This window comes from Bufo bufo, chromosome 5 (assembly GCF_905171765.1).
Source record: "Bufo bufo chromosome 5, aBufBuf1.1, whole genome shotgun sequence".
Classification (NCBI taxonomy): domain Eukaryota; kingdom Metazoa; phylum Chordata; class Amphibia; order Anura; family Bufonidae; genus Bufo; species Bufo bufo.
The window spans coordinates 530,105,751-530,131,881 of record NC_053393.1 but is presented as its reverse complement, the minus strand read 5'-3'; the positions used below and the strand labels follow the sequence as shown (position 1 = coordinate 530,131,881).

Below are 26,131 nucleotides of genomic sequence, written 5' to 3'. Positions count from 1 at the left end.
GGGCAGGTTGGTCTGATGACCAGCTGGAGTAAATGATGGGATTGGGTCTTCAAGATATGTATAAAGCCAACACGAAGGATGTATAGAAATGGGTTATGAATTAATCTAATCTATTATACGTCTCAGCGTAGAATTATATGTGATATCGGAAACCACTGTGAACGAATATGATTATGGGTGACATGGTATGACCATGTCTGACTATTCGATATAACAAGTGGTCATAATTTTCTTCCTAAAAGACACAGCATGGAATATATCAATGTTACATACATCACGACCAGCTTCACCAGCATGTCCGACAGGTCCCGGATTTCCAGCTGCACCAGAAGGACCGCGAGGACCTGAAGAACCAGCAAGACCAGAAGGACCAAAATCACCCTAGGGAGGGAAAACAAGAAAAATGCCTTTTTAAGGATTTTTTAACTGCCTTAGAATATCAACAGTGTTTGTAGATGATCACGTTAATTTCATAAAATGTATCTATACATAGACCTATCTATTAAAACACGATAGGCTTTGGCCTTGAATATAATACTTGTCACTATGGGCAATGCTTGCCTACATCACAAGGCCACAACTAAGATAAGTGACCCTAACTTAGTAACATTGTCTACTGGGACCTAAGGTAGTCAAAAGTTTCCCTCAAGGCTCCTCAGATCCATCTCTATACTTCATACTGCAGCTCTGCAAACTCAGTTTGGCTGTTGTGTGACTGCACAAGCCCACCAAGAAAACCAGTCCGAAATAGCAGGGTTGTTCCCTTACGACTGCTGGATTATACAGCACCAAGGCATCTGCATCAATACCTGCAATGTTTTTTTGCTGATATATCTTTAATATTAGGATACTTACGGGGGCACCAGCTCCACCAGGAAGACCACGCTCTCCTCTTGTACCAGGAAGACCAAGAATACCACGAGAACCAAGAACACCAGAGGGACCTGCGGTACCAGGTGGACCCTATGGTTCAAGAACAAAAGTTGTAAATAGTTTTAGAGAGGGCGGACAACATGCATACTCTTATGACCACTAGGATATCAACCTGGAATAATAGGCATTGAGCATAGTATAAGACTATATGTACTAAGAGAAAAAAAACATAAGATATGAAATAAAGAAAAATGGATTGTAAATTGTACTTATGTTGTAAATATAGATTTAATTTGTAAAAATAATATTGGTCAATAGGCCACATTGTCAAGACCTATGATCATCTTCATGAAAAGCACAATTCTATGAACCTCTAAATCTAGATTAGTCTTGGTTTTCTGTGTTTTAGCTTTTTTTTTTTCCATTCTTTTTTCTTAAAAAAAATTTCTTTTAATACCAGTGGAATTTATTATGTAGTTACTTACAGCAGGACCAGATTCTCCAGAAGAACCTTTATCTCCAGCCAGACCTTGTGGGCCAGCATGACCTGGTTCACCAGGACGACCAACAGGGCCACTGTCACCACGTGGACCTCTTGGACCATCTTTGCCAGGGAAACCAGTTGGACCAGGAGGACCACCAATACCCTAAGGGAAAAAAGAGATATGATCTTCGATGCTACATGGTATGTTATGCATAGACTGTAGAATGATAGTCAAATATTCAGAGAAAGTCCCTAGCATGTTCTTCTAGTCTGTATAGTGTATACCTGAGCTGTAGCTGCGTTTGTGTTAGTGTAAGGCCTAGTGATTTCTCCATAATTATGGACTGAAAGGAAAATTTTGGAAAATGTAATATTTCTGATCTTTACTCATTACAAGTGATATTACAAGTGGGGTACCACCTAATCTTGTTTGTAGGACCAGGATATGTAGCTAATGCTTGCAGAGATGGCCTACTGTATGCCTTGTATGGTACTCATCAAAGGTAATGTTCCTCTCTAAGAAATATACTAGTTATGGCATCTTCTACAATTAAATTGCAGTTTTTGTAAAGTGCATTGTGGGAACTAATCTAGTCTATAAGCACATATTTCCAGCAGTTGTGGTGGCGAACACTTACAGAGGGTCCGGGAGCACCAACTCTTCCGGCAGGGCCAGGGAATCCAGTTGCACCCTACGGTTGAGAAGAAAATAGATGTGATATGTATAGTTAATGCTTTATGATAAGTAATTCTAATATATGGTATCAAGGGCTTTGACTTACAGAAGGACCAGCATCACCACGAGCACCAGGGGATCCAGCAGGTCCATTGGGACCCTAAACAGAAGACAAATAGATGTTACTCATTGCAGTGTTGTTCTATCTAGAACTAAAGAATGGCGAGCAAATTTTTGATATTAAAGCTTCAATTTTTGGGGTCATTGTGCCAGTAAGGATAGGTAAGGCATCCACATAGCTATCCGCCCTATAACCCATTATTATATTACTTGTAGCTATACTATTTCCATGGTGGTTTAAGATTATGTTACTTACATTAGGGCCAACAGCACCAGCAGGGCCGAGAGCACCGGAAGAACCAAGTTCTCCTTTGACTCCCTTTGGACCTCTCTCTCCCTTAGCTCCAGAATGACCAGCAGCACCCTAGGAGGATAATACCTTATATTAGTATCTATCATAGTTACAGTGAGTACAGGTAAATTCATTGGACAGTATTTAAAAAAACTGATGACTTACAGGAGGTCCAGCAAAACCAGTAAGACCAGCGGGACCAGCTTCACCACGTTCACCCTGTGAAAGAAAGAAGATGATCAGAGTTTTTCCTGGTTCTTTTACTTAGGTACTGTATATTAATCAATTTATCCTAATAGATTTCACTTACAGGAGTACCACGTGGACCAGCAGCACCAGAAGCACCAGAAGGTCCAGATTCACCCTAAAAGAAGACATAAAATATTAAAATCAGAAGAGATATGAATGGTAGCGTAATATTATATTATAAGAGATTCTTGTACTGTGTCTAGATCACATACTTACCCTGTCACCGGGAGCACCACTTGGACCAGGGGCACCAGCAGCACCAGCGGGACCCTATAGAAAGCAAAATATGTACACAGTGTCAGAACAAGGGGAACAGAAATATGGGACATAAACATGAATAGAAAATGGAAGAAGTAATGTCTGGATCCTTTTCTTATTATGTGTTCATGGAATCCACCATCAACAGCAGCAGGACAACTACTAATGGCAAAAAAACACTCCAATTTTCAAGTGCATATACAGGTGGTTGGTTGTCCAAGCTCTCCTATGCAAATTGACTTTTCTATAGCAAGAACAGCATTTCCAAGGAGGAAGTGTTCTGATGAATCTGCACATGGCTACCTCCCAAACCCGAAGAGTAGTGCAGTGTGGCAGAGTTAAGAAGGGACACATATTACATAGTATAAAATCAGGAAGAGGCAGATACAGCCAGCATATGTTGTGATGTGGGCAAATAAGATAGCACTGAGTTGGCAAAGGGTATATATCACATAGTAAAGAGTCAGATAGGGAGACATATCATGTAATCATAGAGTTGGAAAGGAGTACAGATATTCTATATTTAAGAAGGGACAGGTGTAGAGTTGGAAAGTTCATATCTTAGATAGTGAAGAGTAGTGATGGGTTGTATATGGATCATGTATGGTCAGGGAATTGTGCATATTGTGTACCGCTGGTAGGAGAACGTATGATATATTCTGTAGTTGGGTAGAGGTACATATAAGAAAGCATAAGTTTGGAAGAACTCAAGTCAAAATTACAATATACTCACACGAGCACCATCTCTTCCAGGGTTACCATAATCTCCAGCATTGCCACCGTCACCCTATGGATTAAAAAGACATTACCCATGTCAGTATGCTAATACTCTACAAACTTCAAGATGTTTATAATTTTTTTAATTTACCTTTTCACCCTTGCCTCCTGGGATTCCAGCTGCACCTCTCTCTCCTGGGATTCCACCAGGTCCCTGGGGTCCAAGACCTCCATTTAGACCAGCAGCACCAGGCTCTCCCTAGAGATAACAGTCATATTACGTTACTTTTCCAATGGTCAATGCATAGTATCCTCATTAAAAAGATTGATACATTGAGATACAAAATACAAGATCTTCTCCCAAATCCTGTGTCGTGCACCATCCCTTTAAGCCCTGCACTAGGAGTACCACAGAACACATGTGGTGGAACTTTTTTTTTCTTTGCGCTCGTTCTAAATCCTAATACTTTAAAAACAATATATTTAATTGGAACTGACTTGGTTTCCCAAGGATTTGCCCCCCAATAATCTACTCTTCATTATAACTGAGGATAAGTGCGGGAGCTGTGGTCACACATACAACTTCCATTAAATGTCTATGAGGCTGAGCGATGTACTGGACCCTGTTCTAGTGATTGATGGGTGTTCCAGTGATCATACACGTATAATCTCTTTAATGATCACACAGTTACTAATTATGTGATCATAACTGGCTTTCATCACATGAGTACTTACTATACCACTAGTATCCTCATATTTTAGTGTTGCTTGTGTATGATTTATGTACTACTTATGTGACCCAAAAAGTAGCATTTAAGCAATTGATCCATTTGTACAGAAAAACAAAACAAGAAAATTACTTTGTTTCCATCAGTTCCTGGGGCACCAGTTGGTCCACGGGGTCCGAGGGCTCCAAAAGGACCAGCTCCTCCACTCTCACCAGGGGCACCACGCTCACCCTATAAAATAAAATTTGCATTATGCCTGTGGACATTTTTTTTTACAGAATATCAACAAATTGGACTTTGGAAACAATGAATATGGAAATTTTAAGAAGGTGATAGAGGGCAGAATAAGACTAGGTCAATTCAATTAATACTTACTCTAGTACCAGCAACACCAGAAGGACCAAAATCACCGGGGGCACCCTACAGAAATACATGAAGACATATGGTTAAGGTATTACAAGTCAAGTCAGCATGATGGTTCAGTGGTTAGTATTTCCTCCCACACTCTAAAAATCTACTGATAGGTTATGGGCCCACACGGCCAATGAATGGAAGTGAGCATTCTGCTGAACATCGGTTCATCTAAACACCTCACCAATCAGTCAAAAGGCTTCTAACTACAGTATACAAATTAGTGGTCATGGAAAAAACTGCTACATAGATTGGACAATTGTTCTGAAGTCACTTAATGGGCAGCGCTGTAACGCAGGGAAGAGCACTCGAGTGAAGGGTACGAATCCGCCTATGATGATAATGACATCTACTGTACATGGAGTTTCCTCCTACTTTCCAAAGAGTTAGTGATAGGCAAAATGGCTTCCTATAAAACTGGCCCTAGTGTGAGTGCATGCCTGACAGGAGAACTTGTGAGCTCCATTGAGGACAATTTATGTACATCGTTGTGGAATAGGCCACATAAGCAACGGGAAATAATACAGTAGATATCTGATTCAAACAACATGCAGGCAAGACACAAGTGAACCCATGCCTCAAGTGTCTGCCAAGCTACTTATTAATTTATTAAAATAGTTGGCTACTTACTCTTTCACCGGGTTTGCCAACTTCTCCTGGGGGACCACCGGGACCTGGCAGACCCTATTGAAATAGAATAAACAATGGTTAATATTGATATGCTTGGATCTAAGTCTGCTTCTTTATACTGCATTTAGACAATTGTCAAAAATTCTTACCTGGAAACCTGGGGCACCAGATGGACCTTGTTCACCCTTTTCTCCTTGAGAACCCTATAGACATATACAAGACATATAAGTTGTCTTAGAAAGAAGGCTTGTATTACAGATGCAACGCAGGACAGTACAATAAAAGTGTTAGAAGATTTAACTTACACCAAGACCAGCAGGACCTTGGGCACCGTTGTTTCCATCAGAACCTGGGGCTCCCTAAAAAACAAGAGTGAAAAATTACACATTGAAATTAAGGCAAAAAAAAACATTTACTGCGGTTAATTTCAATTACAAAAAAAAACAACTTGGAGTCTTATTCCTCTATAAGGACACTAAGGGCCCTTGTGATCATCGGTAAAGAACAACTCTCATACCTAATAACTGCCCCATGTAAACACGCAACTGATCACCTGACAAACGCTCATTTTCCAGTTGATCACATTTTTATGTGGCACTTAAGATCATCAAAATCAATGAAAACTTTATGGGGATGAACAATCATATCAGTGATGATTGCTTTATGTGAACATATTCATCGATTAGCTCTCAGCCAAAAATCTGCTCATATAACAGGACCCTTAGACCCATGACTCATATAGAGTGCACCAGCGATAACTAGCATCTACTAATTATACAAGGTTGGCACATTGTAGAAGCCGTTACATGTACATGATTTAGACTACAGCTTTCACAGCAGAGCGGGAACTAAAGTTTGTACTATCTATAAACCTACAGACCTCTAGTTTCATGTATGTCTTTAAACAATTTGCAATCACTTTAGATATCGTACTTACTCTGTTTCCAGAAGGACCTTGGTTTCCTCTTTCTCCATTCTTTCCGGGCTCACCCTTGGTGGAGAAGACAGCATTAATGCCTGGTATGGTTATGCTATGGTTCATTTACTGCCCTCTTGGTTATACTGAAAGTTATATTTTTTTATAATACTTACATTTGGACCTTTGGGTCCAGGGAATCCAATGCTACCAGGTTCACCTCTGGCTCCAGCTGGACCAGCAGGACCAGAACGACCCTCAATACCTTGGAGACCCTATAAGACAAATAGGTAAGGTCAAAATAGAGAATATATGAGGTTTAATCAAACCAATGATAATTATTTTCTAAGGATAATATGTACCAAAGGATGTAACATTGACCTTATCTGTGGTTACCCAACTACAGTCAACAAAGCATCAAAATGCTAAACGTAATACTGGGTTTTCTCTCTCTCATCTATAGGAATTGTAGATATCTAGATACACTTTATTTAAGTGACAAATTTGCCACTAGATTGTAGGGTAGTGATACCCAACCTGTGGCTTGGCAGCCACATGTGGCTAGCAACCCCCCTCTCTGTGGCTCATCATAGGAGCCCTCAGTTATGATCATATATACTGGTTACAATACAACATCCAACCTGAAAATATTGCAAAATTATCCTAATACCAGAATAGTATAATACCAGTACTGTATGTCTAATTTCACACTAAAATATCTGCAAATTCATAACTCTTCAATGTGGCCCACAACTAAGTTGAATGCGGTCTATAATCTATTTGGCTATTTAATAACTTACAGCAGGACCTTCTTTGCCAGCAGGACCAGGACTTCCAGAGAAGCCAGGAAGACCCTACAACAACAATATTTGTGATTAGTACAATACATTTATAACACTTAACATGAATGTAGGACAATTTTTGAAAGAGATGTCAGACATTAACTTACTCTTGCTCCAAGAAGACCTGGCTCTCCAGGGCGTCCAGCATCTCCATTGGGACCTCTTGCTCCTGGAGAACCAGAAGCACCACGGTTACCAGCTGGGCCCTAAGTAAAATAAAAATGATGAATTAAACTTGTATGGAGTGGGTAGAAATAATAGGTAATAATATAAAATATTGTGAAATTGACTTACAATGCCGCCAGCTCTTCCATCAGGACCAGGCAGACCACGAGTTCCAGGAACACCCTAAAATAACCAAGATTCATGTTAAACATTGAATGCTGCAGTTATCTAAATGTAGTAAAATAGTAGACAGAACTAGGCTAGACTTCACTAAAACTGCCCGTACATTTTACATAGACATCTGCTGAACACTTGTTCACCAAAATCTATTCTCCCCATTCCACCATATACATGCAAGTATGCATTTTCAATTTGGGAAGGGGGCAATAAGCCTCCTCTAGATTATTTTCCTTTTTCCGGAAATGCAACATGCCTGATCCTTCTGTTTCCTGAATTTGCTGTCAGGGTAGATGGCAGGACTCCTACTCAAAGTGAGAGTTTTGGCAAACTTATCTAATATGTCTAATGTATGGGCACTTTTAGTGGCTCTTCAAAGTTTAGAAAGTGGTCAAGATGCCAGGATATATAGCACTGACACACCTGACTCATTTTGTTTTATCGGCAACATATTGTATTGGTGTATTCTCTGTATAACCATATGCAATCTGTATGTCACAATAAAAGATGTCGTCAATGTAGCGCTCTCAAACCATGAAAATCTAGATGTCACATCTGGAACTACAATATTTGCAATTTTTTAATTGTGCAGATCAGTAAAGAAACAATATGGTTGAAGGTCCTTTAAAGCAGTGTGGCCGGTTTACGTCGGGAGCCTAACAAGTGAGACACTCCTTAGTTATTGGTTAGGTGCAGCCAGGTAGATAGTTTTAAAAAAAACGTAATATGCAGCAATCCTTGGTTATTATCCCTGACTATTTATGTGTTTATTTTGTATTAAGTTAAGAAGACAAATTGTGGTTTAAAATTTTACACTTTGACTTCTTTAAGCAACAGGTATTGCCCTATTCTGGCTATTGAGGCCCCAGTAGAAAAAAAGATTAGTAAATAAAATAATTAAAATAAAATAAGATTTTAAGCAAACTTACTCTAATTCCAGCATTTCCAGCGGGGCCAGAAGATCCAGCCTCTCCATTGGGTCCTCTCTTTCCTTCTTCTCCAGAAGGACCAGCATTACCAGAGGGACCAGCAGAACCCTACATTAAAAGACATACAATGATGACGAATGTAGAACAATAGGAAGTATTTTTAAATTTCTGAGATTCTCATGTGATTGGGTATGTAATTTTTAGGAACTCTACTTACAGGCTCACCCTTTGCTCCGGTATCTCCTTTACCACCAGCAGTACCAGGATCTCCCTGTGATTAAAGAATTCTCATGAGTATAACAGATAGAAGATAAAATAATACAATTGAGCTATATGGAGGTATAGACATAATGGTGTAACTTACAACAAGACCTCTGGCTCCAGCAGGGCCAGCAGGTCCAGATGGTCCAGGAATACCACGACCTCCAGGCAGACCAGGAGCACCAGCTACACCAGGAAGACCCTAAAATGAATTAAAAACAGGTTAATTTAAATTATAATAGTGTCATATAACAATTCAGTCACCTGACTCCCTACATCTCCTCTGCCATTTTGTTTAAGATGAAATCGAGAGGTTTCATGCTTTTATCGGTCATATGGGGCTATGCTATAATATTAGAAACAGCCCATGGACAATCCCTCCAACCAACATAATCCAAACATATCGGTATATACTTACAGCTGCACCCTTTGCTCCATTGACACCATTGTTTCCAGGGTTACCCTAAAAAGATAATAATAATTTGTTAACTATATTGTGCTCGTTCATACAGGATATACTTGATTTTTTTTTAAATCCAGGCAGTACTTACAGGTGGTCCAGCAGGGCCAAGAACACCAGAGGGTCCGGGCTCACCTCTTCCTCCAGCAGCACCAGTTGGGCCAGTGTTACCTGCAGGTCCTATTTCACCCTATTAAAAAGTTACAAACCATTATGATGCTGCACCAAAATATAATAGAAATATTGTCTTCCTTAAAATTTATGATTTAAGATTGAGTTTTTCAAACTGACCAACTTACCTTGGGACCAGGAGCACCAGATAGACCAGGGGCACCACCTGAACCAATTGGGCCCTAAAACACAGACAACTAGTTAAAAAAGAATCAGTGAAAAAAAAAAACACATATCAAAGAAGAATCCACAAAGACCAACATGATAACACTGACAATCCACAGGTCTACCATGTGGCTTTTTCCTTTTGGCACCATGGCCTATTATATGTCATTAGTCTATAGAGAAGGATATTTTATATTACAATATAAAACTAAACTATCACGCATCATATTACATGACTGCATTTCTACTAATTTGCATCAAGTGACACTTTAAGTACAAGTTGTACTCACAGCAGGTCCGACTGGGCCAGAGCTACCATCACTTCCACGGGCACCCTATGAAAAATAGACGTAAAGTAGAATTTTAGAATAGCAATGTACTGTGTGTCTATAAGTTTAATCCATGAAAAGTTATCTTCCAAATATTACTTTTTTATGTAGTTTTAGAAAAATACCTATTACTTTTGTCTAGATTTATATATATATCTACAACTTTACCCTCATAGCTAGCACTAGCAATTCCAGGTATCAGGTGCCAATTTGGTGACTGGCGTCTGATATACATAATGCTCTAGTAACCAAGAGCATGCCTACTAATGAGGGCCACAGAGCTGCTACGTGGCCCCTGTGAAGAGAGGGCCCAGCTCAGACTAACGAGAAGGAAACAGATGATGATGCCCTCTCCTCTTACAGGATGCTGCTTCCCTCTCCTCTTACAGGATGCTGCTGCCCTCTCCTCTTACAGGATGATGCTGCCCTCTCCTCTTACAGGATGATGCTGCCCTCTCCTCTTACAGGATGATGCTGCCCTCTCCTCTTACAGGATTATGCTGCCCTCTCCTCTTACAGGATGATGCTGCCCTCTCTTCTTACAGGATGATGCTGCCCTCTCTTCTTACAGGATGATGCTGTCCCCTCCTCTTACAGGATAGTGCTGCCCTCTCCTCTTACAGGATGATGCTGCCATCTCTTCTTACAGGATAGTGCCGCCATCTCTTCTTACAGGATTATGCTGCCCTCTCCTCTTACAGGATGATGCTGCCCTCTCTTCTTACAGGATGATGCTGCCCTCTCTTCTTACAGGATGATGCTGTCCCCTCCTCTTACAGGATAGTGCTGCCCTCTCCTCTTATAGGATGATGCTGCCCTCTCTTCTTACAGGATGATGCCGCCCTCTCCTCTTACAGGATGATGCTGCCCTCTCTTCTTACAGGATGATGCTGCCCTCTCCTCTTACAGGATGATGCTGCCCTCTCCTCTTACAGGATGATGCTGCCCTCTCCTCTTACAGGGTGATGCTGCCCTCTCTTCTTACAGGATGATGCTGCCCTCTCCTCTTAAAGAATAATTCTGCCCTCTTCTCTTAAAGAATGATGCTGCCCTCTCCTCTTACAAGCCCTAGGCCCTCCTAGACCAAAATGTTGGGGTGTGATGGTATGAAGATCATATAGCCCCGTTTTGCTTTGGTACCCTCTTATGAATACCACTGGTAGTTCATCAGACACAGGGCCTTTTGGACCCCTTATAAATACGTCTATGAATTAAACAACTCAATAACGATAACTAGAGAACTAGAAAAGTCGATACGTGAACCTAACATCCTTCAAAATGTCCCGAAGACTGTCATTTTGGCAAGGCATAGAGAAGTGCTGGCCAGCCTATCATGTCTTGGGTGTTCTTGGATAAGACCCTTTACTCCATTCAAAGACCACACATTACATTCAATATCCTAGGTCCCCTCTTTGAGAAGTGCCTGAACATGTGCAGTCTGGAAACAACCCATTACGCAGGGATACTCTATAATGGTGGCTGTATTTCTGCTGCACATAGAGGAAAGCAAGGCTTTGTTCTTAAGATTGGTGGGGGTACCAGCAGTCTGGCTGCCAATGATCACTTGTATATGACATGTTGGAAGAGGTAAGGTCACACTTTGTACAGGGAAGTAAATGTGGCCAGCTGCAGTTCTCTGCAGAGTCGGGTGCCAAGAAGCACCAATGTGCCGGAAAAAAAACTGTGAAGCGGTTCCATTAAGGCCCATTCATTCTCTGGATCATGGGGGTCCTAGCGGTCAGACCACCACCGATCATAAAAATATGCCTTCATGTTATAACATGTGAATACCCCTAACAATTAGTATCTTTGGGATTATTATTTCAATGAGTGTTGAGATATTATGCTACTTACAGCAGGGCCTGAGGCTCCAATGCGTCCTCTTTCACCAGTGAGACCACGAGCGCCCTTTAAAATAACACAAAGATAACGGATTAGCTTTTTTATTCCTTTATTATGAAAAATTGAACCTAACATCTAAACCTAAAAATGCTAATTATTATTTATATATTACTATATATTAATATAATGCTACTAATAAAAATGAGCAGATGTGATATATAATTAAAATGACTAATAACCTAATAATAATAATAACAACAGTAATATTAATTATAAAGTGAATTCAATACTTACAGCCTGACCTGGAGAACCATTTTCACCATGAGCACCATTCTCACCCTAAAGAGAAAATAAAACATAAAATTACTAAGAATGTGGATGTGACTTTAAAGTAGTCGTAGTCAGGAAGAGAATCCCACCCATAATATCCACTATTGTAACATCACTCTCTGCCTTCTTGGTTATCTATAGTCAATGGGGCTTAAAGGCGTTGTAAAGGTTTAAAAACGTATGTGGAAAAAAATTATGAAAAATGTCTAAAACAAAAAGTGTCTTTTAATTTTTAAGGTTACTATAGGAAACGTAAGCTGCACGCTGAGTAGCTGCTATGGGCAGAAGAGACAAGTTTTCATAATTCTACCCCATATCCGCTTACAGAGGTTGTCCCAGCTCTGCCCCTTTTATTAGTGTATGGTTCCATTTTAACATCTTTTGAAGTAAATTGTGTGACATATTATATTATTATACTCGTCCTACTATCCTTAAAACCTAAGGGAATAGATCATGGGAATAGATACCTTGACACCAATGGCACCAGTAGTTCCCTTCTGTCCGTCGCTGCCAGTATGTCCCTAAAATACAGAAAAAATATCAATTATTTTGTCAGTCAAGCCAAAAACATTTCACCTATAGCATACTTATTAGCAGTTGGTAAATCCAGTGCCCCCTAGGAACGCCTCCCACCCAGTGTTTACATAAGCACCACCCATTTTTGGCCCAGGACAGACCATATTTGCAGGGACTGTCTCTGAAAATTAGGGACAGTCCCTGCAAATTTAGGACTGTTGCCAACTATGCCAGTGTGATCAGCAGAATATAAGGAGGGCAATGGCCGTAAGGCCTCCCTCCACCACTTGAAGGTTCTCATCCAGGACACACTTATGAAAACTATCTAATATTATATATGCAATAATATCTATCTATTACGGGCGTGTTGCTACTCAGATCAGCACTACCTTGGCCTACATAATAGGTCTGTGTGGTATCATACACCACATGAGATATAGGAAATGCTAAATACACCATCATCATCATCATCACAGGAGATATCCCAGATATCTTTGTACAGGCCTCATTTATCTCTGTTGCCTTAGTAACCAATCAGACTTCAGCTTTTATTTCTTAATCCTCTCTGGAAAAATGAAAGCTGAGCTCTGATTGGTTGCTATTAGCAATTTGGATGAGGACCTTAGTCTCTGTTTCCTCTCCTCCAAAAAAATGGAGGGGCCCAAACCAATGTTTTGCCATTAGACCTCCACCATCCCAGTCATTTCATGACACCAGTCTAATATAGGTTGTCATACATTGGAAGTGGGATAAGTCATGTAGGCCTGTTGCTCCTATATAATTCATATATAAACAGCAGGGGTGATACTTACTCTAATGCCTTTGAATCCAGGGAGACCAGGAGTTCCAGGGAAGCCACGAGCACCCTAAAAAAAGAGTTAATTATGGGCACATTAGTGGGTCAGGGGTGATGTGCAAGATGACTTCTACGTTACCATGTGGCAAGAATATACCGTCGTTTTAATGGTCTAGAAATTTTAGACCATGGTGCTTTGGGATGAGGTCATGGACTGGGGGTTAGAATTAGTGATACTTTCGTGGCTCAGGGTTGCCATGGTTAAAAGCCCATACTGGTTCCAGTCCATAAGTTATAATATGAACCATTAGAGGGTTTAGATCATGCATTATGGGTGGATACATGGTGGGTACTACCCCAACTCTGAAAGGTAAGGTAGTTATGGGCGAGTAATGTACCCCTTAAATCTGCAATTTCACAAATATATGGATATGATGTTTCCATAGGAGAGCTCATACCTGAGAACCAACTGGACCTGTCTCTCCAGGTCTTCCAGGTTTGCCGGAGTGACCCTAAAAGTGCCAAGAAAATATGGTTTTAGTCAACACATCATATAAGTAATTAGAGCTCCCTCACCCTGGTCTCTCTCTGCAGTATCGAGCACTTGCTAGGCGGTAAGCTGCACAGGGGTCCCCCACATGTAGCATCCCTTGCACTTAATCCATCGGGAACTACATGTGAGATATATATATACATCTTTTTTGCCCCACTACATGTGCTCAACCAGCCTCATTTATCTCTTTTATTTGGTGTTTATCTATTCGTTACTTGGGGCTTATTCAACCGTTACCAACCCCCTGATGAACCCACATGGGGAAAACGCGTTGGGGTCAGGTCAAAAATTGGTCTAACTGTCTACGGTTTTCCAGGGTGCATTAGGACAGGCACGAGGACGGAGAGATCCCACCATTAGGGGTGGTCTCCGGGCAGAGGGCAGACTAGGACTTCCACAGGGAGTTTCCCCTAGAATACCCCTCCTCCTCCTCTCTATCGTCCTTTACGCCCCTGGTCCCCCCCCCCATCCCTTTTTTATATCTTTATATATTCATTGTGATTATCATTTGTGATTACCTACTGACTTCACCATTAGGGTTCCCTAATTGCGGGCCCCCCTTGGTGACCTCTATCTGCTGGTTTTCATTTTAAAGTAATTGAAATAAAACTGTGATTTTAAGGGTCCTTTTTTTTGTTGTTATCACATAAGTAATAGTATTACTGCTATTACTTGGCATATCTTAGCTTTGTCCTTGCTACTTACATCTTCACCTGGTTTTCCTTGGAGGCCAGAGGGTCCTCTGGAACCTACGGGACCCTAAAAATACAAAAAGAGGTATCTTTACAAGGAATATTCTTCTTTAACATCATGTTGTGAAAATTAATATTATCTGGAGGTACTTACATTCTGACCGGGCTCACCAGGCTCTCCTGCAAGTCCTTGGAAACCTTGAGAACCCTACAGAAAAACAAACAAATGACACAAATGATATAGAAGAAATTGTCTTTCTTACTCCATTCCCAAAATAAATGAATCCACTCTAGCAAGTGGTGGATACGTTGTTCCTTGTGTTTATCTATACCAGCCTTACATGGTCCTCAAACAATACCTACATTTTCTTTATCCTAGAGCTGTATTACACTTATCCAAATAATCCACCATCCTTACCATAGGGCTTCTTTGCCTCTATGCAAAAGCTGTATCACCCTTTCCCAAGAACATTACTACCCTTATCCAAACTCTACATCACCCTTATCCAAGAACTTTATTACCCTTGTCCAAACTCTACCCTTATCCAAATTATACATCACCTTTCCCCATACCTTTACTACCCTTATCCATATTTTACATCAACCGTACCCTAGTTCCCTTGTCCAAATTCTACATGGCCCCTACCCCAGAGCTTTATTACCCTTATCCAACAGGTTCACAATCCTTATCTCACAGCTTTACTACCCTTATCCAAATTCTACTTCACCCATACCCTAGTTCCCTTGTCCAAATTCTACTTCACCCTTACCCTAGTACTGTATTGCCCCTATCCAAGAGCTACACCACTCTTACCCCAGAACTTTATTATCCTTATACAAATTCTACATAATCCTTACTCAAGAGCTTTATTATCATTATCCAAGAGCTACACTATCCTTAACCCAGAACTTTATTTCCCTTGTCCCCTCTTATCTCACAGCTGTATCTTCCCATAGCTCATATATGCCTCTGCCCTGTGATGGGCCTATAACAATTGCTGAAAGTGCCTTTCACATGACTCAATGTTGCTACGATCGCTTGTTCTCGATTCACATATTGTCGTCAGTACATCCCATTTACACCCAACCTTTGGCCAATGAAAAAGTGCCCTAAGTCAATATATTCTAGAGCTTAATCATCCCTTATTCTACTTATTTCCCACTGATCCAAAGCTTCACCATGGTTATATGCTTCATGAACCTCATACCATGATTTTGGTCCAGATGGTGATATACTTACAGGAGCTCCAGAGGGTCCTTGAGGGCCTCTAGGTCCCATGATACCCTACAAAAAAATTAAAATATCTTTCATTATTACAGACCCCTTAATAATATCATATCAAAATTTTCTTCTGTGTTTTTCAGTTCTTCATGATATCAGCTGATGACACTGGATATAAGAACCATCAAAAGGCTGAACTTGATATGTACTACATACTCAATCCTTGACATGAATATAAGGGCACAGTCAAACAATGACCAAACCTGGTTTTACTAACACTATTATGAAGCAAAGATGGTTCCTCACCTGTGCTCCAGAATCAAAGCCGCCAGCTTTGGATGGGTCATATTGAGCTGCAAAATTCTAGGAGAGAGAAGAACATATTTTAAAAAAACGACTTTTTTTAAAAAAAACATTTTTAGAATTAGCCTTTAAATCTAATGTCTTACTCCGCCAAGTCCAGGAATGCCTGGGGGTCCGGGAAGGCCTGGGAGTCCATCTTGGCCATCTTTGCCTGGAGGTCCTGGTGGACCCTATAAGTTGCAGACACATTATGAATTTAGAACATGGAAATGATGAATTTGGACACCTTACAACTACATTGTGCTCCTTCATCAATTAGTCACTATAGTCAGCCTATAGGGCTGCACCAAAAGCAGCTGCTTTTTGAGACCTCAAGTGGAGAATGACCACTGGGCAAAACAGGGATCTGACTGGGCAAAACAGGGTCCTACTTGGCAAAAGTGGGCAAAACAGGAGTCTTACTCGGCAAAACAAGGATCTGACTGGGCAAAACAGGGATCGGAACGGGCACAACAAGGATCTGACTGGGCACCTGACCAGGCAAAACAGGGATCTGACCGGGCAAAACAGGGTTCTACTTGGCAAAAGTGGGCTAAACAGGAGTCTTACTCGGCAAAACAAGGATCTGACTTAGCAAAACAGGGATCTGACTAGGCAAAACAGGGATCTGACTAGGTAAAACAGGGTTCTACTTGGCAAAAGAGGGATCCAGTTAGGCAAAACAGGAATCTTACGCAGCAAAACAAGGACCTGACTGGGTAATGCATGGATCTGACTGGGCGAAACAAGGATCTGAATGAGCAAAACAAGGATCTGAGTGAGCAAACCTAGGATTTAACTGGGGAAATCAGGGATATGATTGGCTCAGCAGTTGACCAGGGGAGATGGTGCTGATAACTGTCAACCAACCAGTTTGGCCAACAGTTGACCGAGGTCTATAATCACCTACACAATGGGTCAACCATTAATTTTAGGTTTGTGATGGGTTTAATGGGTTGTGTTGGACTAAAGGAATTGACTAATTGCCCGCAGTATGGAGAATGCTTGAACAAGGTGTTCACCACGTCAACTCAGTCCTCCAGGCCAGGTCTTGGTGGAAGGTTCTTCTTGGAAGTCTGGTGTCTACACACATGACCATACCAGGCCAAGCTACAGGTATAGACTTCTACATAGTCCATGTAGTCAATATGGAACGGAGACCAATGTTGACCCAGAGAATGTAGTAGAAAGTTTATGCACTCTCCATGCCGGGGACAGTTACTCCTTTCTATAGCATCTTACAGTCCAACAAATCTATTCAACTGGTGACATAATTTACCCATCGCTTATAGATACATACATGGATAGTCTATCTTACTGGTCTGTAACCACTGACTCTCCAGCTGTTAGCAAAATACTAGCATGCTAGGAGTTGTAGTTCCACATAGGTAGATCACTGGTTTATTCCATTATCCTTAAAGTGGCTCCTTGTAATAGTTTTATTAAATATAAAATAATGTAAAATATAACTATAAAATCTATTGTTTTATTACAAATGACAATAAATGTATTTATTTTTCTATTTTATTATCTTTTTTTGGGTGAAAGTTTAAGAATCCTTGAGTCATTTTGCTCCTTACCCGCTCTCCTCTTGGTCCTCTATCTCCGCTTGGGCCCTGCAAGTAACAATATGAGTCACCACAGCTGTTGCGGAAGCGGCGCGCGCAGCAAGCGCAAATCGTAAGGGCGAATTCACACGCGGCAGATTTGCTGCAGTCATTTCTGCGGCTGAAAATCCGTTTCCACTCATGTTCTATAGCAGGGATTAGCATCTTGGGTACTCCAGCTGTGGTGAAACTACAACTCTCAGCATGCTCCATTCACTTCTATAAGAGACCTAAGATCAGCCAAGCAAGTGTGCATGCTGGGAGTTGTAGTTTCACCACAGCTGGAGAGTGCTGAAGGGTTGCTGATCCCTATTCTACAGCAAGGCTCCATTTAGATAAAGGGGACAGTCGCAGAAATGCCTGCGACAAATCTGCCGTGTGTATATTGGCCCTTGGACGCTAAACATAAAACAATGCGATCTGCAGCCATTTAATGGTTAAACCCTTTCGGAAGAACGGTTGGCTCTATGATCAGACAAAGCCTTTGTCATAGCAGTCTATGTAGAAATACATACATCATATTTCTGCAACCTGACGGTGGTTAGAGATGTAGCAGAGCTGAACTCGTTGTCAGACATAGCAGAGCTGAGCTGGTAATCTGTACAACTCATTGTGATGAGGACAACAGCATTGCTGCAGAGAGCTCAATCACAAACCTAACTCTGCTATGCTGTAGGTGTTAACCATTCAATACAATCCTTTCACCTCGCATTGTGATAAACTCAGCACTGCTGCATGTACCAACGCAACACTGTCATGTACATTGTAACCCTAATGTCAATCAAAGCAAAGCATCTTCATTCCTTCAAGTCCTGAAACAGCCTCCGGCGGCCCCTATTATGTTACAGGAGCTGCCCTGACCTGTCACCCCAGGCACCTACATTCCACCAGGTGCAGACCACAGACTGCTTTCTGCAAGCAAGCTTAACCTCGTGCAGCAGAGCTGGGTTTGTCATTTGCATTCTTTATCGTGTGTGCATTGTATGGTAGGTTGAAGTCCTACATAAGGGTAGCAGGTTTGCATGCAGTCCTAATGCATTGTGATGAGATAATGCAATAGGTATACTTGCAGTCCTATGTAAAATCTACTCTCACAACGGGGGAGATTAATCAAAACTGGTGTAAAGAAAAAACTGGCCTAGTTGTCCCAAGCCACCAATCAGATTCCACCTTTCATTTTTCCGAGCTCCTCTGGAATCTGATTGGTTGCTGCCAGTTTTTTCTTTACACCAGTTTTGTCTCTCCCAGTATGTTCTGGCAAATGACAAACTCAGCTCTGCTAAATCTGCATCTACCGCAACTGCTATGCAAGTATCATACAAGATAAAAAATAAAATAAATGCCTTACCCTTTGTATCTAAAACGAAAAGTAAAAATTGAGCAAAAAAGGTACCCAAAAATGTTGAAAAATAGAAAAAAAGCCAAAATTTTGCAACCCCCCCCAAATGCATTCCAGCGCAGCGCAGAGGCGCACAGATGTTTTCTGTTAGTTTTATGACTATTCCTTAATATAGATCACCTGTTCCCTTGGCAACTAAGGGCAGGATACAAGCAATGAATCAAGTGGATTTCCAACATGAAGAATCTGGAAATTGTAAAACTGGTCCAAGATAAAATTCTAATAAAAAAATAAAAATGTTTTTGGGTAAATTTGTATCCTCACCCGAGTTCATCCATAGTAAATAGGTAGAGTCCAATGGAATAGAATAAATCCAGTGAAGATTTTAGCCCAATTCCCAGATTCTTCATCAGAGTTATAGGGACTGTGCCATTTTGCCCCCTATATGAGTGAGGCCCACAGGTAAAGCCAACCCACACAGTACATCTGGGTGGGCTCAAGCCATGAGGTGCCCAGCGCCGAGCTCTCCGATGGCCCTCCCATTGGTCTAATCTAAGCAAACATACAAGTGCATGGGAAAACGGGACAGGAAAAAGAAAATGTACTGACCTGATCTGCACAGGAGAAATGAAGATTGATAAAGAGGTGGGGGGAAAAAAGAAGAAGGAAAATGAAATTAAAATCGGAATAAAAGTGTAGCCATATATTTCCTTATATTGACATAATAAATCATGATAAAATAAATAATAAAAATATCCTAATAATACAGCAATATAATAATGAAATCGTAAAGTAATAGTCATGAAAATAATAGAATGACAATACTGTAGTGTGATAATAAAATATAATAATAATAATATAAAAAATAATATACTAAAATAACAATAGTAAAATAATACACATAATATAATAATGACATATTAAGATAATAAAATAGTAATAAAAATATATTAATATAGTCCTATAATGAAATGGAATATAATAACAGTTATGAAAATGATAGAATAATAGTAATAATAATAAAAAATAATAACAGTAATGTAAAAATACTACTATTAATAATGTATTATTATTATTATAATTTTTTTTAATTTAACATATTAATGAACTAATAATAATGTAGTAATTTAATGAGAAACATATAAAAATAATAGTCATTAAATAATCTCATAATATAGCAAGATAATAAACTATAATACTAAGAACAACAACTGCTTTAGAACTACACGGCCCAGCATGCTGCGCCACGTTTAATCCCTGGCAGGACTTTTTGGCAATGGTGTTTCCAGCTCAGCAGCAGTTTTTAGACCTTTAGGCTAGGTGCAGTGATAGGCAAACTGCAGCACTCCAGCTGTTGCAGAACTACAACTCCCAGCATGCAAAGACTGCCTACAGCTTTCAGCCTACAACAGGGCATGATGGGAATTGTAGTTTTGCAACAGCTGGAGAGCCGCAGTTTGCCTATCACTGTCGCGCAACATTTTTTGCAATGCTAGTCTAAGGTGTCGCACTGCGACATGTGACATGCTGCGACTAAGACGCGGCAGACGCACAAATATCCATCCAAGTTGGATTTTTCTGCAACTGTTGTGTTGCAGTCGCAGCATCTCGCAGTGCGACACCATAGACTAGCATTACAAATAAAAGTCACAATGTGGTTGTACTCTTTTTGTCGCGCGACCCTTTTTGTCGCAGCTCTAGCCTTAGGGTGTAACGGTTGGAGGGTGATTGGTGTGGCACTGCCAAAACCAGGGTGTTTACATAGAGGACAGCAAACTGAATCCCCCCCAGGTGAAGGAGCCTAGCTAGACCCCTGGGCCCTATCTCCCGCAGGAGCACTTTTTTTTTAGATTCTATGGACAGATCCTAGGGGGAAAAAAAAAATCATTCTTCAAATTCTCCTACCCAGTAACGTATACTGTAATTGTAAAGGGGCTGCAAGCTGCAATCAGTGCTGCAAACTAACTATCTAATCCACTGAGCCTATAAACCTTGGCTGATGGGTGCTATGAAGAAATGCAACCCCTGCAATATTTGGTGCACCATATAGATTGTAGCATTTTTTTTTTTTTGAGGGGATAAACTTTTGTGTCTCTTTATAGTTAAAGGTTTACCTGCAAATGTATGTCAAACAATAGCACATCATGCCAGGACGATAAACTGCCCCAAATTACAAACTCTAAACTATGAATCTGTATCTGTACAGTTCAAATATGTAAGGTCTGTAATATCGTTAAATGACCACTAGAGGGCGAAGGTATACACAGCTCTGCCTTCTGTGTGCATTCCTAAGGGAACCAGTCTGTACTTGGGGGTGCCTGGAGGCAGCTGTGGGAAAAGTCAGAGATCATCTGCATTAACTCTTCATCTGCCTAGTGCTGTTTTGGCAATACATAGCTGTAGTCTGTAGACTGTATGGCACTACAGGTTCCAGTGGAGCTGCCCATTGCATGATGCATACAGCAACCCCTAAACAACTGATTGTTTCTGATGTAGTGCTACAGATATATTCTCCTTGTCTAGGTGTTATATACATGTAGGTGCCCAGTGGGCACTGTGGTACATGAGAAAATGGCATTACAGCACAAATTTAGAGAAATGTGCAAGTTTGCGCTCAGTGTTGCGGTTTTCTCTGAAGAGTTGCAGGAATTTTTCCTTACTGATGTAATGTCTACATTCATTGCTGTTAATAGGGTGACAACCCCAAAGGCTCAGCCTATAAAAATCTATACAGTCAACTACCTGCGTTAAACTTCTTGGCCACTAGATGGCGCAGACGTACAATTTTCCCCCCAACAGACAATGCAGACCCACGCCCTTGACTTCCAGATGCGCCAAGTACCAAAAACTTTTGTTCTATCCATCCCTGCCCACTACACAAATAACATAAAGCCAGGCTGGAGCTTAGTATTCTTTTATTTCTTTTCAAATAGCATATATACAGCACAAGACATGAAAGTCCCCTTGCCTTGATATCTAAAGACATAAAACATCTGCTGCAGTGCAGAGTGCTAGACACAACCTACACACTTAAGAAAGTTTGCAGAAAATGGGAGAATAAAGCAACAGACTTGCAAGCCCCTCCAACCCCCCAAAAAACATGCACCAGCCCCAGCTGCTGAGAAGAAATGTTGAAAGCACTTACTTTGACATGTTACTAGGTAGGTAGTCACTGCAAGCAGCAACAGACTCCGTATATCCACAAAGCTGAGCATGGCTAGTGCTGGCTAGACATGCAGACTCCTTGTGAGAAGGTGGTACTGCTTAGGTTCTTTGGGTTTCTGGCATGCAGTGTAACTGATTTACTCCAAACTTTGCAGAAACCTGCTGCCTTGATGCTAAGATAATAATGCCTGGTCCTCCTCATATATACAGCAGGAGGTTCCCTCTGCTCAGTGTCATCAAGAGCCTGTAGACCAATGAGGAGAGACCTAAGCTGCTGCATCTCCAGCCTTCCCCACCACTTTTGGCAACAAAGGAGAGGTGGTGACGAAGGCAGTGCTGTTGTTAAATTAGTTCCATTCTTTTTGAGGACGTGGACAGTGTAAAAAGATTTCACTTTTTTTTTTTTTTTACTTGTAGTTGCAGGTTGTGTCTTCTTCAGCAGAACCATTGTGGAGATGATGAGGGTCCTGGTGGCATTAGGTGGAAAGTTCTCACCTACTGATCACCTGGGAACTACTAAGGATCTTAGAACTGCAGGTTCTGTCTTCTCATGGTGGCATCAGGTGGCATGGTTCTCACCTACTGATCACCTGGAAACTACTAAGGATCTTAGAACTGCAGGTTCTGTCTTCTCATGGTGGCATCAGGTGGCATGGTTCTCACTTACTGATCACCTGGTAACTACTAAGGATCTTAGGACTGCAGGTTCTGTCTTCTCATGGTGGCATCAGGTGGCATGGTTCTCACCTACTGATCACCTGGGAACTACTAAGGATCTTAGAACTGCAGGTTCTGTCTTCTCATGGTGGCATGGTTCTCACCTACTGATCACCTGGGAACTACTAAGGATCTTAGAACTGCAGGTTCTGTCTTCTCATGGTGGCATCAGGTGGCATGGTTCTCACCTACTGATCACCTGGGAACTACTAAGGATCTTAGAACTGCAGGTTCTGTCTTCTCATGGTGGCATCAGGTGGCATGGTTCTCACTTACTGATCACCTGGGAACTACTAAGGATCTTATGTCTTTCTTAAGAACTGCAGGTTCTGTCTTCTCATGGTGGCATCAGGTGGAAAGTTCTCACCTACTGATCACCTGGGCTCTACTAAGGATCTGATGTCTTTCTAAAGAGCTTCAGGTTCTGTCTTCTCAAGGTGGCATTAGGTAGAAGAAGGAGCGCATCTATCTACATAGTGATCACTAAAAAGCTCTTTAAGGGATTACTACAGGGTTAAAGGTTGTGTCTTCTCTGCCACAGAGGAGATAGGTTCCTGGTGGTATAAGATAGATGGTCAATATCTGGTCACGTAATGATAGGAATCTTTATGGAATCACTACAGGTCGTTATCTGGTCACCTAATTATTGATACAAGAATAGAAACTGAGGCTTCTTGGTCTTCTCCATCACTGAGCAGATGGCATAAGGTAGAGGGTCCTTACCTGGTCATCTACTAATAACTTTAAGGGAAGGGTCTTTATGAGATTACTTCAGGGGTACAGACTATGACTTATCGATCACTGAGGAGACAGGTTACTGTGGGCACAGCCACATTTAATGATAACTACAACGGTACAGGCTGTGTCTCTCCACCATTGAAGAGATGACATAAGATCTGGACAACTTCTGATCTTTACATAGGCCTTTAAGTGATTAATACAGGTATACACCTTCTGTCTCCTCTACCACTGATGGGATGGATCTTAGGTGGCATCAGGTAGAAGGTCAATATACAAAGGGTCCCTGCTTGGGGACAGACTTTGTCCTCTTCACCACTGAGGTGATGGATATGGCAATATCTGGTCACCTACTGATCACTATAAGCGTCTTTAAGTTTTTTTTTTCCACCATTGAGATGAAATCAGGTAGAAAGTATTCTGGTCACCCAGTAATCACTACAAGGGTATTGTTCTCTCCACCACTAAAGAATCTGGCTGTCTGGTGGCATCAGGTAGAAGGTCCTTATGGGATCACTTCTAAGGTGCCCCATGGTCATTTCTTCATCCATGTCCCCTAAATCAATATGAAGTATCCAGTGTCGGTGGGGCACGTTGGGTGTTGTGGTCCCTCACCACACGAAAAAGCACAAATATTACAGATCTGTCTTAGATTAATCAGGCGGGGTTCTTAAAGAAATGTAAGGAGGAGTAGTTAAATTCTTAAGGGTCGGTCTCTGCTTTACTTTATGACTCCATAATGCTTCAGGACCAACCACAATGTTGGGGAGGGATAAGTGGAGCCTCTACTTGGCCTCTGAGCCAAGGTTTTCCAGATTGATGATGTGTTAGATTGTTTAACCCCTTATTGTCCTGTGGGCTGCAGTGGAGGGGGGATGTTCTACAATCTGCTATAACTTCTCTGCTCCGCTGTTCCTTCCTACACCACTGATAGGAAACATGTGTTGTTGAGTGTGTGTCTTAAAGATACAGGTTGCTAGAACCCAACCCCACCACCAGCTTCATCCCCCGGCTCTGTCATATTTTCCAGGAGGCTGAATCCAGTTTCTGATAAAAAGTCATGGTGATATACTAAGAATCTGAATACATACACTTACCTTCCATGCAGCCAGGAGGTCACCAACTATTGCAGAACTATAAGTACCAGGATCTCCTACCATGCCAAAACCTTGGTGACACTGCAAATCCCAGCACAGCTTACCAAAGCCTGTATACATACCCAGTTTGTGGGACTACACATCCCAGCATATTTTATCATACAATGACTTTGTGTCCTATTATTCTAGTTTTCTGCAAGTAGAGAATATGTGACTCTCCAACATCTGTGGAACCATAAGTCCCAGCTTATCCTACCAGACAAAGGCGGCATGGACACCTTGTTCACCCAGTACCTTCTTCCAGCGTTCTTCAAATATAACCTATTACTATAGAGATCCCAGAGGTCATCAATCATCATCATTACCACATGCAGGCTATGAGGAGACTTCAGCTGTCTGGTGTCCACCACCAGTTCATGATTCTACTCATCTGTGGAACTAGAAGTCTCAGCATTTGCATCATTTTTAGGGTGTCCATGTCTGGCACAATGAATGGTTAGGATTGCACTTGTAGTTCAGCAGCAGCTGACTACTTCTGGTGGAGTCACACTTTGAACTTCATCTCAAGAATGTCTTTAAGAAGCTCATCAATCCTTTATATGACAGGGAGGGGAGGACTAGAAGGGGGTTAAGCTGGGGGGGATCAAGACTCTCCCTCCAGCTAGAAAGCATTTTTAGCTCTGTCATACACATTCCTGTCCAGACAGCCTGGCGTGCAGAAACAAGTCCCCTACCTCCCCATAGAGCATCCCTACCCATAGGACGTGGCTACTGCATGGATCCAGCGTCTTGTTACTTGCTGAGCTATGGAGAAATATTTTCTGATACTATGTAGAAAATTCTAGGCAGTGTAATGTTAAAGTGGGTGTGTGCCAGGGTGCAGAAGGCATAGGCAGCTAGGGCTGAAACGATTACTCGATTGAATTCGACACAAAAAAAATCCTCGATGTAAACTTTTTGCATCGAAGATTCGTTTGTGTCACATGACCACGGAGCGGGAGTGAAGCGCTTGCTATTACTCCCGCTCCGTGGTCTCCCGCCGGCCCGCAATACTCACCTTTCCAGCAGGAGACCTCCCGACACTCCACAGCACATCCATGGTCCGGCGCTGCACTGACCTCCTGATGTGCGCACGCCGTGACCTGACGCGAAGCAGTGCGGAACAATGGAGTGTCGGCGGCGCCCCCCTGCTGGAAAGGTTAGTTGGCGCGACTAAGGCCGGGTGCCCGGAGTGCACAGCGTCATAACAACCAATGACACTGTGCACTCCGGGTGTCAGGAGGAGCAGGGGGGGGGGGGGGGGATGATTTTGCAAGGGGGGG

The 26,131-nt window shown here is 41.6% G+C and overlaps 1 protein-coding gene across 1 annotated transcript in view; it reads right to left on the bottom strand.

Moving 5' to 3' along the window:
* Positions 1 to 25,908, bottom strand: part of COL1A2 (collagen type I alpha 2 chain) — a 31,673-nt gene extending 5,765 nt beyond the window's left edge. Inside the window, exons 1-39 of the mRNA XM_040434060.1 lie at positions 25,867 to 25,908; positions 16,254 to 16,337; positions 16,111 to 16,167; positions 15,823 to 15,867; positions 14,737 to 14,790; positions 14,596 to 14,649; positions 13,796 to 13,849; positions 13,354 to 13,407; positions 12,493 to 12,546; positions 11,990 to 12,034; positions 11,708 to 11,761; positions 9,815 to 9,859; positions 9,488 to 9,541; positions 9,280 to 9,378; positions 9,147 to 9,191; positions 8,832 to 8,930; positions 8,685 to 8,738; positions 8,468 to 8,575; positions 7,491 to 7,544; positions 7,304 to 7,402; positions 7,155 to 7,208; positions 6,531 to 6,629; positions 6,376 to 6,429; positions 5,744 to 5,797; positions 5,588 to 5,641; positions 5,439 to 5,492; positions 4,773 to 4,817; positions 4,530 to 4,628; positions 3,821 to 3,928; positions 3,686 to 3,739; positions 2,911 to 2,964; positions 2,756 to 2,809; positions 2,611 to 2,664; positions 2,410 to 2,517; positions 2,140 to 2,193; positions 1,996 to 2,049; positions 1,359 to 1,520; positions 856 to 963; positions 274 to 381 (exon numbers count right to left, since the gene is read on the bottom strand). Coding sequence (XP_040289994.1) covers positions 274 to 381; positions 856 to 963; positions 1,359 to 1,520; positions 1,996 to 2,049; positions 2,140 to 2,193; positions 2,410 to 2,517; positions 2,611 to 2,664; positions 2,756 to 2,809; positions 2,911 to 2,964; positions 3,686 to 3,739; positions 3,821 to 3,928; positions 4,530 to 4,628; positions 4,773 to 4,817; positions 5,439 to 5,492; positions 5,588 to 5,641; positions 5,744 to 5,797; positions 6,376 to 6,429; positions 6,531 to 6,629; positions 7,155 to 7,208; positions 7,304 to 7,402; positions 7,491 to 7,544; positions 8,468 to 8,575; positions 8,685 to 8,738; positions 8,832 to 8,930; positions 9,147 to 9,191; positions 9,280 to 9,378; positions 9,488 to 9,541; positions 9,815 to 9,859; positions 11,708 to 11,761; positions 11,990 to 12,034; positions 12,493 to 12,546; positions 13,354 to 13,407; positions 13,796 to 13,849; positions 14,596 to 14,649; positions 14,737 to 14,790; positions 15,823 to 15,867; positions 16,111 to 16,167; positions 16,254 to 16,337; positions 25,867 to 25,908 — 2,685 coding nt within the window. The remainder of the gene's footprint in view (positions 1 to 273; positions 382 to 855; positions 964 to 1,358; positions 1,521 to 1,995; positions 2,050 to 2,139; positions 2,194 to 2,409; positions 2,518 to 2,610; positions 2,665 to 2,755; positions 2,810 to 2,910; positions 2,965 to 3,685; positions 3,740 to 3,820; positions 3,929 to 4,529; positions 4,629 to 4,772; positions 4,818 to 5,438; positions 5,493 to 5,587; positions 5,642 to 5,743; positions 5,798 to 6,375; positions 6,430 to 6,530; positions 6,630 to 7,154; positions 7,209 to 7,303; positions 7,403 to 7,490; positions 7,545 to 8,467; positions 8,576 to 8,684; positions 8,739 to 8,831; positions 8,931 to 9,146; positions 9,192 to 9,279; positions 9,379 to 9,487; positions 9,542 to 9,814; positions 9,860 to 11,707; positions 11,762 to 11,989; positions 12,035 to 12,492; positions 12,547 to 13,353; positions 13,408 to 13,795; positions 13,850 to 14,595; positions 14,650 to 14,736; positions 14,791 to 15,822; positions 15,868 to 16,110; positions 16,168 to 16,253; positions 16,338 to 25,866) is intronic.
* Positions 25,909 to 26,131: the final 223 nt, after the last annotated feature.